Raw genomic sequence first — 15,707 nt, forward strand, 5'->3', positions numbered from 1 at the left:
ATGTACTAAGTGCACTTATTTTGCACATATGCCCATGTCCCGGCCGTTATTTTTTTTTTTGTCATCCATCTGGTTGGCAAGTGCGTGGTCCTAACAAGTGTCCTCAAATCATTTTTCATATTGCACTTGAGCTCAGATTCAGCATTTGTGCACTGTTATTTGTTGTTACAAATTTCTTTGAAACTGGATGAAACAAGACGTGTTCATTCCCTTAAAAGGCAACATTGATCACTCGGGAAACAGCAATAATTGATGAGCTGGCAACCTAAAGGAAAACTCATTGTGCATTTTCCTGACCGTTGTCTGCCAGGCAGGCGGAAGTGAAAGAAGACTGGGTGAAAGTCAAACTACAGATTGGCGAGGAGAATATTCCGTTTGGCTCACTCGCACGGACCGCATTGGCCGCAGCACTGAACGCGCGCGCGCGCGCGCGCGTGCACACACACACACGCGCCCTCTCACACACTCCTCATTCAGCCACGGCGATGCATTCCGACGCCACGGACCACTCCTCGCTTGAGCCGCCCCGCTTTTAGGATGGTGCAAAAATCCCTCAACGGCGGCGTTTACCCAACTCAAGCCGGCGAGAGGAAGCACAAAGTCGGCTTCGTGGGTCTGGAGCCGGGGGGTCCCGAATCGAGCCGGGACGGGGCGCTGCTCATCGCAGGCGTGGAAAGCAGCACCAAGCGGGGCAGCGGAATCCTGTGCAGACCCAGAGGCAGCATCTCCGCCGGGGGGAGAGTCAGACCCCCCAAGAAGAACGCCAGTTACCGCAAGCTGCAGAATTTCCTCTACAATGCGCTGGAAAGACCGCGGGGATGGGCGTTCATCTACCACGCTTATGTGTGAGTGATGCTGCTGCTTTTTGGCCTTTTACGTTGGGAGGGGGGCACTAGCAGACTGCTGTTTCTGGGCCATTTCAAAGGAAGGAGGTGTTATTATGGGATGCATATTCTTGACTGATGACGCTTTTTGGGGTAAAAAGTTCATGTGTGTTGATTCTGCTCAGCAGCCGAGTTGGCATCACTTCTCATGTATCTTCATTTTTGATTGTCATTGTGTGACATTTTGATGAGTGGTTGATTTTTCAGGTGTCTGTACTTTGCTCTATTTCTTATCCCTATAGGCCTACTTTCTATTCCTGACATTGTCAAAATAGGCTCGTTACTTGAGCCTCCGTCAATGAAGAAAAAAAAAGATTCAAAAACTGATTCATTCGGGACGTACAGCAGGGTTGTCGCACCAAAATCTGGGCCCCCATAAGCGTCATGAAGGGCCCCTAGCCTTTATTCATCAACGCGGTAAGTGTGATGCTTGTGGTGGGGGAATGTGCGTGGGCTGACCGATATTTCCCGGATGACACATATCACAAACGAAAAGTACAGTGAATATTACATCACATGATCTACTAGTGGGGGAGGAGCCCCTGACCCTTGTGTCGAGGGTGGGGGACTGACAGACCCTTAACCAGTCACCAAAAAATGTTTGTAGGGGGTGGGGGCGGGGGCGGGATCAGCTTCACAGAGGCCCCCAACATGTTCTGCCCCCAGAAAGTCCCCCCAACACACACACACACACACACACACACACACACACACACGCACACAGATCAACTTCAATGGCAACATGGCGGAACATGAAAAAGGGAGCATTGACGAATATAACATCACAGAGAAGAAATTCCTTATCCTTGACCTTAATTAAGGGAATTTTTTTGATGTTGTCAACTCCAAGAATGATTCATGGTGAATGTGCTGTCTAAAGTCTAAAAACCACCAGCGTACGATGTTCACAAATTACCCCAGTGAATCTGGGAAAAAGCGGTACAAATATTGATAAGATAATATAAGAAAAGATCATGGATGGATGAATAGCAAAGCTATGGGAACACGTTTTGATAATGTGCCCTGTCTTGTGATTTTTAAAGTCCGTAATAACGCTGCATGTTTTGTGTGCCAAGAAACCCGCCCCCCCACACCCAATTATGACAAGTTCTCAAAAAAGATACAGTATTTTATACTGTGTAACTGACAGTGAAAAAAACAATGTTTTACTTTTTACTTTTATCTTAAAGTAAATATCCGAGTCTGTACTTGACTCTCCATGGGAGCTGAATCAGAACTTCTACTTTTTGTTTTTGAGTATACTTGAGTTTTACTTGAGTGCAGAGTGCGAGTACTTTTGCCACTTCTGTTTTTTGATACATGACAGAAAGCTACTTTGGATTTGGATCGCTCCATCAAGGGATAGCTAGCCTTTTCATATTTGTTTGGAACCAAGAGATTCTGACTTGAGGTTTCAGTACTGCGGACAGCAGCTTCAGCATAAAGCAAGAGCCCACTTGAAACGATTGTTGGGTTCAATCATGGTCGCTCCGTCCACGTATCAGTCTTGGTAGCCTACATGACCTACAGCGTGTGTGCGCACTGTACATTCTGTTTGCACCATAAGTCCACTGTCCGGTGCCAACCTCGTGCGTTCGCTTTATGACCAGCTGGAGCAAAATATATTTGTCCATGTTCTCTTAATGTGCTACGGCACAATAGTTGGGAATCACTGATGTAGCCTAGGATTAAATGTGGGTAAAGCTATAATACTGACAATGTTTTTTGACAGTTTTCCAACAGAGTGAGGTTGCAATCATTTGCAGTTTAGGGGAAGTCGTGTCTCACAATGCTTGTATATTTTCTTTGCACAGTGGAACCTTGGTTCACAAATTTGAATCGTCTGTGACTTTGTTTTAAAACTATTATATTTGCAAACTGAAATAATGTTTGCCATCGAAATGAATGGTAATGCAATATAATCGTTCTAGTGCCAGTGCGTACCAGGGTTGGTCTAGTTTTGGAATTGTCATTGTAGTTTCTTTTTATTTCATTTTTAACTTTCTTTTATTTTGTTATTATTTGTTAGTTTTCAAAGCAGCTTCATTAGTTTTTATAGTTTAAGGTTAGGTTTTGTTAATTTTATTATTGTTATTATATGTATTGTGTGCAAGGTTAAAATGAAGTAAGAAACAAGTAAAACAACAAGTAAACATTTAAAAATGATATAAATGATGTAAATACATTTCCAAAACAACCATCCATACACAAATCAAATACAGGTCTTGTATAACAGTACACAGACTTTGAATAACAATAAGTGCAGGGCATAATACCGCTTCTAAATTTAGATGCATCGCAAACAGGGGCGGGGTGGCCATCAGGAATTTCGGAAAAATATTAAAATTTTCCCAAATGGCCATGTGTATTTTCGGGTTGGTCCTAGTCACCAGGGCCGCCAGCAACGCCTCCCCCCCAGTGTCTAAAATGTCTATTCCACGCTGGACTGGATTATAGCCTATAGGTAACATAATAATAGTGAAATGTTCACAGTCTGGCTGTGAATAAGTTATTGTGATAGTGAAAATGCACGCTTGGGTAGTTGGCAGTCAAATTGGACCAACTACTGAAATATTTACAGTGGATGGCAAATTGACTGCCTTGGAAGGAATAGTTTCATGGGAAAACACAGACAGACGCACACGAACACACAAACTGTCTGGGTTGTTGAAATATTACTGTAATACCTTAACAGTCGACTAAAACGCCATCCTTACCAGTTTGGGCAATCGCAGTCCTCAGATGGCCTTTTTTGTGTCGTGGATGAGTTGGATGCAAGGATGGATGCAAAAAAATAAGAGTATAATATTTGGATCCAATCTGCAGCAGAAATCCCAAATTATGTTCTAATCAGGAAATTGTTTTTGAGTGCACGAAACAAATCGGATAGTTACTGTACATTTTGAAATCGTTACATCCTTGAATCATATCGTAGCCCATGTACCAATAATTGTATAGAATCATCTTTTGTGGAGAGATGCACACCTCTAGTAACCTCACTTCACCCCCGGTGTCAATGTGAACAAGAGCGTGCACGAGATGTGCGTGACTGTAAGAACGTGCACAGGAAACACACTGCCCTAAGCCATGGCTGCATGACTTATTCATGATGGAGGGTTGTGTTGTGTTGTTAGTTACCCTTGTTTTGTCTCGAGAACTGTCCATTTCCTTAATTTTCACTATTTTGAGCCGTGATTGGTCGTTACCTGAGCCCAGAGCATTTGTGATGTCATTTTCAGTCGACATTAGTGACAAAATGGCCGCCCCCTGAGATGGCTAAAAAGGGGTGGGTTTTGCTGCTTAACTCTTATTCCACAAACGCAATATTAATCAGAATGCCGTGTTTCAACTAGTGGGCCTGCTGGGAACATATTCTTGAAAGAAATTTGTTTGGGGTGACTTCCACTTTAAAGTTTACCCGGTGTACACTTAAGGGTACTGGCACTGCCCCAGTGACAAGCCACTGGACTCTCAAAGGTTCAGCTTTAGTGATTTTTTTTTTCTGATAGTTTATGCTGCTGTGGCTTTGCCAATAGGGAATGTAACCCAATGCATTAAACTCCTTCCTTCACACTTCTTCTACAGGGATCCCGATTCTGTAGTGGTCCAGCATCAAGACACCATTATGCACTGTGAAGGTCATTCTTGTGGCTTGTAAATTTAAGACATGCCGATCAATAACTGAGGTTCAACTATTTGATCTCAAAGAAGCTGGTTGTCGATAAGTGTTAAATCCAACATCATATACAAGCTTATCTTCCTACACTAATCAATTTGTGTGTTGGCAGCTAATATGGCGCTCTGGCTGTGAGGCCAGATCATGTCTGAAGCGTCATTATGTTCTTTTTACAAACTAGAGAAACCTCTTCAGTGGGGATGATGAAAGTCGGTCACCTGCACCCTAAAGGCAGACAGGAAGGAAGGAAGGGAGGAAAGGGCACTGAGGACATGGTCGGTTTGAACTTTTTTTTTTTTTTTGCTGAGCTTGTCAGCTGAAAACTTTTGTGGAGGCAAACAGATGCTACCTGCAAAGACTGTGCCTGATACAAAGCTTGTTTCGCATTGACCTGTTCTGCACAAACACGGTCAGTAACCTCTGTCATTCTTTTATTACAGTTTTTCAACAAATAGAGAGACATCTATTTATCTAACCTTCAAATTGCGGAAGGTGTACAGTATGTTAGTGGTCTTTATGTATACAGAAACATGAATGGAATGATGATAAATAGAGATGTGTTTTCTTCAGGGCCGATACCGATACCAATTATTATTTGTCAAGGATGCCGATAACGATATTTGGAGCCGATATTCATTTTCAGCAAAAAGGAAAGTATTGGCGTCAAAATCTTTAAAAAAAAATTAAACTCTTAATTTTGTTGAAACGTATTCAAGCATGTTTACTGAACATTTTTTCAGATTTGCATAATGTTGATTTTTTTTTATTTTCATTTTATTATAAACGTTTGTTGTAATATTCGAGCATAAAGGGAGCTCTCAGGCTCATCAGCGTGTCTTCAAAAGTTAAATGAAAACTTAAACAACAGCGCCATATAGTTTTCTTCAGTAACTAAAGTCCTCCAAAATTTAAAAATGAAAGAATTGTTCAAATTTCACTAATCTTTGTTTTGTTTCAAACAATAACAAAAAGTGCAGTTTTAACAGTTTTAAACTGATGTATTATCTGCTATCAGAATTTTAAAAAAAGGCCGATGCTGATATTCGGCCCAAAAAAACCTGAATATCAGCGCCGATAATCGGTTTATCCCTAATGAGAAACAATATTACCAGCATCATGAAATTTGCAGAGCTGGGCACTTGACCCTTTTTTACCGCCTTGACTTGGTGACCCTTCCGACCGCGACCCCCCGGCCAGATTCATAAATATTGTCGGCCCTCGCCCCGTTCCGACCCCTGACCCCAAAAAAAAAAAAAAAAAAAAAAAAAAAGCGTCCGTGATTGACGTCGCCGCGGGAGAGACGCTAATGGCGGAGGCTTTTTAAAGATCATTGGCTGGCTAATTTACAATTCGAACCTGTGAACACGCTTCAAATGCGCCAGTAGTACTTACCCAACTGCGTGTACCTACTTGCATTGCGAGCCCCGGGGTTGGATTTGTCGTATTGTATAATTATTTGGGTCCAACAGACGGCCAGAAGTCGCAGTCAACAAGTTACTTATTTTCTACACTTTTCTACACTTCCCCTCCTTCACACTTCCCGGCCTTCAAAATAAAAGCATACCAGCAAACCATTACACAGCAGGTTTGCTACGGCGTATTTCCGGAAGTAGGGAAGACGAGACAGAAGAAGTGCATGAACTCCATCTTGATGTGCCAGCGTCATCCTTGAGTGCTGCGCGCAGCTGACCTGTTTTCTGAATCCGAGCCGTGATTGGTCGTTGTGAGCAGTTGTGATGTCATTTTCAGTCGACAGAAGACAAAATGGCCGCCCCCAGAGATGGCTCAAAACGGGTGGATTAACACTTATTCCACAAACGCACTATTTATCAGAATGCCCTGTTTCAACTAGTGGGCCTACTGGGAGCACATTCTGGAAAAAAAATCTGTTTGGGTTGACTTCCGCTTTAATTAAAAATTGTCATTATGGTCCTGCTGTTTCCCAGAACATTAACATGTACCGACATTGAGGAGCAATCACTCCAGACTCTACTGGAACACAAAATTTGTTTGCAATGTGACAAGACCCCATATACTTGAATCTATCTGAAACAATTGTTGATGTGCTTTGGTGCTGCTGTCTTGTTCAGCAACTAGAGCTGGGTGACGTGACGATACATGTGTCCACTGCACATGAGTGACGGACACGATTTGTGTAAATACAGTAGGGTGTATCATCTGATGGATCGTCATCATTATCGCTATCATTTCAAATTTCTCCCTCATGAGTACATCACATTTGAAACAACAATGTTGGAAAAAAGGCTGTTGCTGTTGTGTGCTGCTCACGATAATGAGCTTCATTATGTTTTGACAGTGAAGTGTACATTTACTGTCACCAGTAGAGACACGTTACCGGCACATTGTCCCCGTTGGTTAAGTTCTTAACCCAAGGTAGAGCATTAAAATTAGAGTTATGGATAAAGACTGGGGGGGACAAGTAGATTAAAGTTGTTTTAGCATTGTTGCAGTCTGTACCGGGAATCTTTCAACAACGCAAAGAAAGCAAATTTCCTGTTTTTACGTGGTTGTTGGCCTACACTAAGGGTGACAGTGGACACTGACAATCCTGAACTGCTCAAGTACATGACCCAAGACACCCATGAACTGTACTTTGTTGTAGTATGTGACTGTTAATACATGAAGGCAAGCTTCAGTTCAGAACATTTTGTCTTCTTCTCATTCCAGTGCATTGTGTCGAATTGAACCCTCACAGCCACCGTGGTTGATACCCCAATAGCAGGGCGCCCAAAACTGCTATGGCACAGAGTTGTTATTTTGGTACCCTGCACAACTTTTTATGACATATCACTAGTAAATGCCTAACAGTACTTCTTGTGTAGCACATGGCCATAGTATGTTGTAGTACTACCACGCAAGGGAACGTGCATGGAAATATTTTTTTCAATACACGGTTCTGAACTGTTATTATTGGAAAGGCGAATGTTCCGTACTACACAAAAAAGGCACACTTGGTGGAAATACGGCTTAGCAGTGACGTGGCGCAGAGCAGAAGTCAAACTGACAAAAATTTGAAGTGAGGAATGAACTGTTGCTAATTTATTCGAGTGGTTTAGTGTCATGTTCTAAAACATATTAAGATTTTGATCTGTTGGTCTTCTCATCTTGATGAGACAAATCAAATGTTTTTTCATGCAAATGTTCTTAATTTCCGAGTGACGCCTGCTTCGGTTGGGCCTGCCGAACCCGCCAACCAAGCCCACAACAATTGACCGATTTCCTCAGCTCGAGTTTGTCGCAGTCTATATTTAGCTCGGACGAGCATGTGTAGGGAGGCAATGTAACCCTGAGTGCTTGATCTGCAGTTCAGCAAGAAATGTGCACTTTTCTGCTTCCAGCAACAGATACTCTGCTTGATTGAGCAATATTCACAATTCTACTTTCTAGATTACTCCGTATCGCTGCGTTCCAAAAAATGTCAAGAAATGAGCAGCCTCCGAGGCTGAGGAAAACTGCAACGGAATGGCATGATGTAGTCAAATCGCCTACTCGGGAAGTCAAGGCAAATGGATGCTCAGTACACAACTTCACTAAAGTGCAAAAAGCTTTGTCATTGAGAGCCTCTTGAGATCACTTTTGTTGTGAACTGACATGATGTAAACTCTGTTATTCTGTATTTACAATATTGGTTAACTGTGGAAAATAAGTTGAATACAGGTCATGCAATTCAGAAATTGACCAAAATTTGGGGGGAAAAAAATATGCACGGCGGCCGTCTGAAAAACCCCGCAGTTTTCCCGAAATTCCCGATGGCCACCACACCCTTGGGTCTTAGACATTCATTCATTCATTAACCATACCGCTTCTCCTCACAAGGGTCGCGGGCGTGCTGGAGCCTATCCCAGCTGTCTTCGGGCAGTAGGCGGGGGACACCCTGAATTGGTTGCACACAGAGACAAACTCCCGCACTCTCAATCACACCTAGGGGCAATTTAGAGTGTCCAATCAACCTAGCATGTTTTTGGAATGTGGGAGGAAACAGGAGTACCCGTAGGAAACCCACGCAGGCACGGGGAGAACATGCAAACTCCACACAGGGAGGCCGGAGCCGGGATCGAACCCACGATCTCTGAACTGTGAGGCGGGCTAGCTAACCAGTCGACCACCGTGCCGCCCGGGTCTTATACATGTTTATCATATTACTTTCATGACACATTGACAAGCTGGTTTGGAGGTTTTATGAGGATGGGTGGGGAGAAAGTAAACGCTAATTGTTTGGCGGAAAATATCCTCATCAGTAGTTAATGATGATGGAGTTTGCCGTATAATGTTTCATGTTCTTTGACATTGCCCGGGCGAGAAGTCCCGGTAGCGGATGGCCTGATGGATAACTAAATTTACTTAATGGTTATAATGCAGTAAGGCCTTTCAGCCTGGAGCGAGAAGTGTTCATGTGTGTAAATGTGCAAACGCTGCCAGAAGTAATATTGTACACATACGTGCCACATGTGATAAGTTAGAAAGAATGTGAAGACATTTTTACGCTCATTCCAACAAATTACAATACAAGAAAAGTCATTAAAAAAAAAAAAAAACAACTCTTAGATGGTAAGGCGGAACAAAAGCTTCTTTCACACATTGCAAGAAGTATCTTTGACCCAGCGAGCTTTGACGACAGAGGCCATCAATGATGTATGAGATGCTAAAAACACACACGTTCATTACGGAGGATGACCTGACCTCACTGTAACTTGACTAAAACAACCGAGTGTGTGCAGGAAATGCACTTTGACGTGTACTCAGAAATGCGCCGCACACCACAGATTAAGCACAATCGCAGGAATTCGACTGTTTTGTCTCATTCACTCTATTTTTGCCAGTCACCACAAGAAAATAACTTAGTCCGCGTTCTAAAGCAAACTTCAGTGGATCGGCTTTGAAAAAAAATGTCTGGCTTCGAATGATGTTGCAAACTGATCTGTACCGCTTATTCGGAACTTTCATCTTTCTTGTTTCCCAGCCGGGTGTGTCTGTGATGTCAAACCCGTTAGGCTTTTTCTCCTCACCCTCCTCATTTGCCTTTTCACTACTGTGCCATTGTGGTCACAATTCGAACAAATGTGATGGTACAAGTTTTGTATTGTACCCTTGACAACCGAAACGGATACCAAAGTGAACCGAACTGCGCGGTGGAAACGCTAACAGCGAAACTCGCACGTGTGTTTTGCAGGACAGCATCTTGATCATCTCATGCTTAATAATTGACTGTTTCATCTTTTGGAATTTTGTCAATTGTATGGAATTGATTGCCAATGAATCTTGTATTAAGGCAATTAATGCAACATGTAGTGCAGTATTCTGTCGCAACCAGCAAAGGTTTCAACTAGAAAAATGGAAGGACGTCCTTTCTGGGAAGTTGAGCCCCACTTTTAGAGAACTCCATTGTAGCTGTGATTATCCCCACTGCGGATTTAGGATATTCATTACTGTGCCTAATTTGTGCAACTACTAATCAGCCCTTTGACAACTTAATGATTCCCAACCCAAATTGGGTTTTGTGTTTTATCCATAAAACCAGAACTTTGTTGGACCAGAGTTCATCACCAACATAATGGGGTTGTTGTCAAGGGCTCTCAAAAAGGCCTTCCCAAAACTGCTTCCACAAAGTTCGAAGAAGAGAATTATTGAAAATGGATTGGAAAGACGGAGAATTACCATTACAATACCTAAAACAAAAACAAACGAGTTGGGAAATGAGGTCATGTATATTAACATGAACACTTTCCGCAATGCACAGGTGACACCTGATATCGAGCTTTTGTGATGTGTGCCATCATTATTCTTTCCGGTCATGCCAGATTCGGTTTCATCTGCTGCATCGGTCCCGGTTTCGAATTTCACAAGGTGTTCTCCATTAGCTAAGCATTGGATTGTTTCCAGCAGATCTTTTCTGTAGGAGCTCCCTGAGGATGTGTCCTGCCGTGTCTCGTGCTCTTCTAATCCGGTTATCTCACAGCCAATGAAATGTTAGCGGGAAGTCATTTTGGAATGGAAGGGGGCGTTTGCTGAAATGGGTTTTGGGCTACTTTCGTGACGCAAAACACATAATGTGCTTGTTTCAGATTTCATTGATGGATTGATTGCTCTTGATTATTTTACCACCTGCAGTGGTCGATATGGCGTAAAAGCCTAATGGAGAATGCTGAAACCAAAAGCTTGTTGTACCGACCTTCTTCTCTTCTATCAAACTTTTTTCGTCCTTCCTTTCTTGCTAATTCACTTCATTTTCCAATTGTTTTTTTTCTCTCTTCAAATTCAAGGAATCAGTCTTTGTGTTAAATTGACCAACCAAAGCCCAGTGTTGGATCTAAAGTGAACTCATGTTTGTTGGTTCGGACCAAACAGGCATCTTGCCAAGCAGTCAGTTTCCCCTTGTCATTTTCTTTGATTTAAATGTCAGTGAAAAGACATATTTTGACAGTTTGCTTTCTCGACCCTTGTAAACAAACACGATTTCTTCACTCTGGTATAACTATCACACACTTACGGTCTTCTCTTCTTGTGCTCTTTCCTGTCTCTTCCTAGATTCCTCCTGGTCTTTTCCTGTCTCATTCTCTCAGTTTTTGCCACCATTAGAGAGTTCAAAAATAGCTCAGAGAGTGCCTTGTACATCCTGGTGGGTATTCATTCCAGCATTTAACGCACAAGTGAATTGTGTGCGCCTTCAGCCCAAAGCGTTAACGCCACCCTTTTCTTCCTGCTCTCAACAGGAAATCGTGACCATCGTGGTGTTTGGAGTGGAGTACATCGTGAGGATATGGGCTGCCGGCTGCTGCTGTCGATATAGAGGATGGAGAGGGAGGCTCAAATTTGCCAGGAAGCCTTTTTGTGTCATAGGTGAGAAACAGTTACATCAAAGGGCCACATAGATTCTCTGTCAACGTGTTTTCCGACAACAGTGTTCAATGTGGCAATGCGCCGCTCTCGTCAGACATGATGGTGCTGGTCGCCTCGGTGTCTGTGCTGGCTGCTGGATCTCAAGGCAATGTTTTTGCCACGTCGGCCATCAGGAGTCTGAGGTTCCTACAGATCCTTCGCATGCTGCGTATGGACCGTCGTGGAGGCACTTGGAAGCTGCTCGGATCGGTCGTGTACGCCCACAGCAAGGTGGGGAGACGTGCAGGATGATCTGTAGAACGACATGATGCTGCTCGAATTTCAAAATGCTGTTTAACTCGTAAAACGTCAGTCGTGCCCAGTGATGCCGGTTACTCCACAATGTGTACGTTTTCCAAGTGATGCATTACCTTTTCCATTCAAGTAATCTGACTACAGTTACTCTCCTAATATTATAAAATGTGACTTTGTTCAATATTTTTGCTTGCGCAAAGTCTGAAAGTAACATCAATATTTTGGACACTCGCACCTTTTCCCACCGTAGACAGTTGCACAGGAGGTAACGTTGACAGCAGGTAACGACCAATCACGGCTGACCTGTTTTCTGAAGCTGAGCCGTGATTGGTCGTTACCTGAGCCCTGTGCGGTTGTGATGTCATTTTCAGTCGACAGAAGTGACAAAATGGCTACTCCCTGAGATGGCTAAAAAGGGGGGTATTTTGCTGCTTAACTTAACTCAACTTAACTAACTAAACTCAAAATGAATCAAAATGCTGTGTTTCAACTAGTGGGCCTGGTGGGAACATGAAAAAAATGTGTTTGGGTTGATTTCCCCTTTAACTACCTGCTGAAGGCAGCAGTGAGAAGGAATTGGCACTCTTCTTTCTGAGGGAGGTCCCACATGCACATATTGTAATGTAAAACTCTTTAATAAATGATAAAATACAGGAGGACACCTGATTCCTAACAACATACAAGGACTAACAAGTACCCTTTAAAGTTACCGGTACTTAACAAATAACCGGAGGTGGGCATTTTACTCAATTTTGCTGGTCCGTCATTCATCAGTCCGTCATTTTTCGTGACAAACCAAATTGTAATCGTCAGTACATTAGTCCGTCAGTCAGTCGCTCCATCTCTCCCAAAAAAATGTCAGCAAAACAGTCGTCCGTCGTTACCGACTGGTGGAACGTCACCGACGGACACAGTTAGTGATGATTACTCTGACGGACGAAAGTCCACTTCCGTAAGTGTTCAGTCCGTCATTTTTTAAAAATTATCCCGTCTTTCGTCAATCGTTACTGCTGTTATTGTACCAAATTGTAGGTATCATTCAAGCAGTAATCTGCTGCCTGACTGATCCACTTAACATGCAAACATGCATTCGTGTGGTCTATGCCGGTTAATGTGGCTTGAAAGTGAACTATTAGCAGGCACTAAAAGGCAGCAGGAACCCACAGAAGCCAGTTTGCGTTTATGTGAGGTGGTGAGAAGGGGCGTCATTTTGGTTGATTTATGTTGTTAATTTACAGTTTTTACTGTTTGTCACTCTATGATTGACTTTTACTCCATGTACAGCACTTTGTATGCAGCATAAAGTGCTATATGAATAAAGTTGAGTTGAGTTGAGTTGAGTTGAGTTGGTTTTGTGTGCAGGAGCTCATCACGGCGTGGTACATCGGATTCCTGTGTCTCATCTTGGCTTCGTTCCTGGTCTACTCGGTGGAGAAGGAGTCCAACAAAGAGTTTGAAACCTATGCTGATGCCCTTTGGTGGGGACTGGTAGGACTTACCGAAACTTCTCAGTCATAGCAATGGTCAAACCTATTTGCTCATTTGCTTTAGCATCTTACATCACATTTCATTAAAGCTATGTATTTTTCAAATCTTTCCCCAGATAACTCTTACCACCATTGGTTATGGAGATAAGGTGCCCAAGACTTGGAATGGGCGCTTGCTGGCGGCCACTTTCAGTATGATTGGCGTGGCCTTCTTTGCACTTCCTGCAGTGAGTTAGCATACTGCATGTGCTTTGTCAAATCATTTGTTATAAAATTGAAACTGAGCTCTTAAGCTGATGCATCATGAAGTAAGATTTGGTTTGCTTGCCGTCCAAGGATGTAAAATGTGACTCCATCCAGCTTCTGGGTGTATCTCTGATCCTAATTAGAGCCATATGGAATCGTCATGACCTGAACTGGTCGCCAATCAGTAGCAGGGAGGTTTTGAATGCATGACTGATCGCGACCGAAAATGAGCACTGAGACAGACCCACTGTTCCGATTAGTGTCCCTGTTTTTTTTTTATTTTGTAATAATGGTGCAAGGCTATGAGCATCAAATGTCACTTTGTCTGCGACGTGTTCTCAAGACAATTTAGTAGCCGCTATATCACCATAGACTGTGCAATTGTGTGGCTCTGAGTATTTTGCTGAATATTTTATGTGGATTGAAATGCAGTATGGGGTTCAGCGTCAGTGTATATATAATATAAAGAAATCCATGTTTTTGAAGTCACGCACACAAAAAAAAGATTCTAATATTGCCCAATGCACATTACTTTTATTTACAGTACTTTTTTTTTTTTTTTTTTTTTTTACTAAACAAATTCTACATACCTAGAACAGTCTTTTCTTTCTCATATTTAGCTGTAGAGTATTTGTAATTTTGCTCTGACATTGAAATAAATAGGTAGTATTAAAAATTAGGGCTGCAACTAACGGTCATTTTAATTATCGATTAATCTGTCAATTATTTTTTTTCTATTACTCTATGAACCGGATAAAAAACATTTTTTAATTTCCATTGCTTTATTAAAAGCATAAGGACATAATTCCAAATGACAGTGCAAAAAATGCACAAACATTAAAATTATTATGATTCAGTTACTGGTTTGGACCATAACATGTCAGAAAATAGGCAAACATTTAAAGCGGAGGTCAACCCAAACATATTTTTTTCAAGAATATTTTCCCAGCAGGCCCACTAGTTGAAACACGGCATTCTGATTCATTTTGAGTTTGTGGAGTAAAAGCAGCCAAATGCACTCGTTTTTATCCATCTCTGGGGGCTGAAAATGACACTACAACTGCTCACAAGGACCAATCACGGCTCAGATTCAGAGAACAGGTCAGCCGTGATTGGTCGTTGTGAGCAGTTGTGATGTCATTTTCAGTCGACAGAAGACAAAATGGCCACCGCCCGAGATGGCTAAAAACGAGTGCATTTAGTGCGGTTTTATTTCAACATATTATTGTGAAACCTCTTGAAGCGAAGCTGAAAGTCATTTCCTTTCCATTTCCTCATTTACTTCGTAAATTTCAAATCAGTTGTGTTGGTTTAAAGGCAAATTCCTCAAAAACACTTCATATTTTTCTTTGTCCCCTTCACATTCACAAACCTCCCCTGAGTCCCCTGTGGTCTTATAATGCCGACTGCGGATGTATTTGTTACTCATTATTACACGCTCAGCTTTTTACCTCTGATTCAAAGATGTCAGAGTCAGCAGTTATATGGGTTCATTGTACCCTTTGTAGAAAAAAAAAAAAAAAAACACACTATAATGCAATGTCAGCATTCAGCTGACGGGATTTTTTGCCTGTGAATCAAAATCTACACTTTCACTACTTTTGCTGGATTAAGGATATGTTCAAAAAGTACCAGGAACTATCCATCCATTTTGTATATATCGCGAATTTTCATTAGGAGCACGTGTGAGATTGAGCCTACCAGCTGCCTTTGGGCTAGTGGTCACGAACAAATAGGGTCCTATTTTTGTGTCCAGCACAAGTCTACTACAAAGTGTAGTCTAACTGCACGCATGGGAGGAGTTTTTTTTTCCCTTTTGGTATATTCGTAGACAGGTACACTTAGAAATTGGCATTTGCGCCATTGTGGGAGTGAACACAGCCAACTTGATTCCCGGTCAATCGGCTCCCTTCAGTCCCGTCGGAAGCATAATGGTGTTTCTAAGGAAATGCAAGAAGATCTCCACTTGTGGATGATGTTAAGTTGGCCGGCGCAAAGTGGGTACTTGGTGAATGCCTTCAGATGAAAATAATGACTATAATGCATTTAATTAATTGATTGAATGATTCTGTTCGGGTTCGATTCATGGTGATGTCATATTTATGAATGAAATATGATGCCATCCACCACATATACCGTATCAGCCTACGCCTGTATCAAATCCATCCAAATCGCATTACGCCACTTGCACCACAACTTAGACCTGGTTTTACCTGGTCTAAAGTCTAGTCTGCTTTCTGCTACCAAATTGTCAGGTGTGCT

At 42.3% G+C, this 15,707-nt stretch overlaps 1 protein-coding gene across 4 annotated transcripts in view; it reads left to right on the forward strand.

The window, feature by feature from the left end:
- Positions 1 to 406: 406 nt before the first annotated feature.
- Positions 407 to 15,707, forward strand: part of kcnq2a (potassium voltage-gated channel, KQT-like subfamily, member 2a) — a 32,262-nt gene continuing 16,961 nt past the window's right edge. Inside the window, exons 1-6 of one of the 4 annotated variants that reach the window (XM_086028364.1) lie at positions 407 to 845; positions 11,107 to 11,197; positions 11,292 to 11,418; positions 11,513 to 11,688; positions 13,075 to 13,200; positions 13,316 to 13,426. In XM_086028364.1, the coding sequence (XP_085884490.1) occupies positions 538 to 845; positions 11,107 to 11,197; positions 11,292 to 11,418; positions 11,513 to 11,688; positions 13,075 to 13,200; positions 13,316 to 13,426 (939 nt within the window). In that variant the 5' untranslated portion in view covers positions 407 to 537. The remainder of the gene's footprint in view (positions 846 to 11,106; positions 11,198 to 11,291; positions 11,419 to 11,512; positions 11,689 to 13,074; positions 13,201 to 13,315; positions 13,427 to 15,707) is intronic. The other 3 variants (XM_086028372.1, XM_086028382.1, XM_086028390.1) reach the window with 3 other exon arrangements.

This window comes from Filicampus tigris, chromosome 1, assembly GCF_054856515.1.
Source record: "Filicampus tigris isolate MCC_2025a chromosome 1, RoL_Ftig_1.0, whole genome shotgun sequence".
NCBI lineage: Eukaryota > Metazoa > Chordata > Actinopteri > Syngnathiformes > Syngnathidae > Filicampus > Filicampus tigris.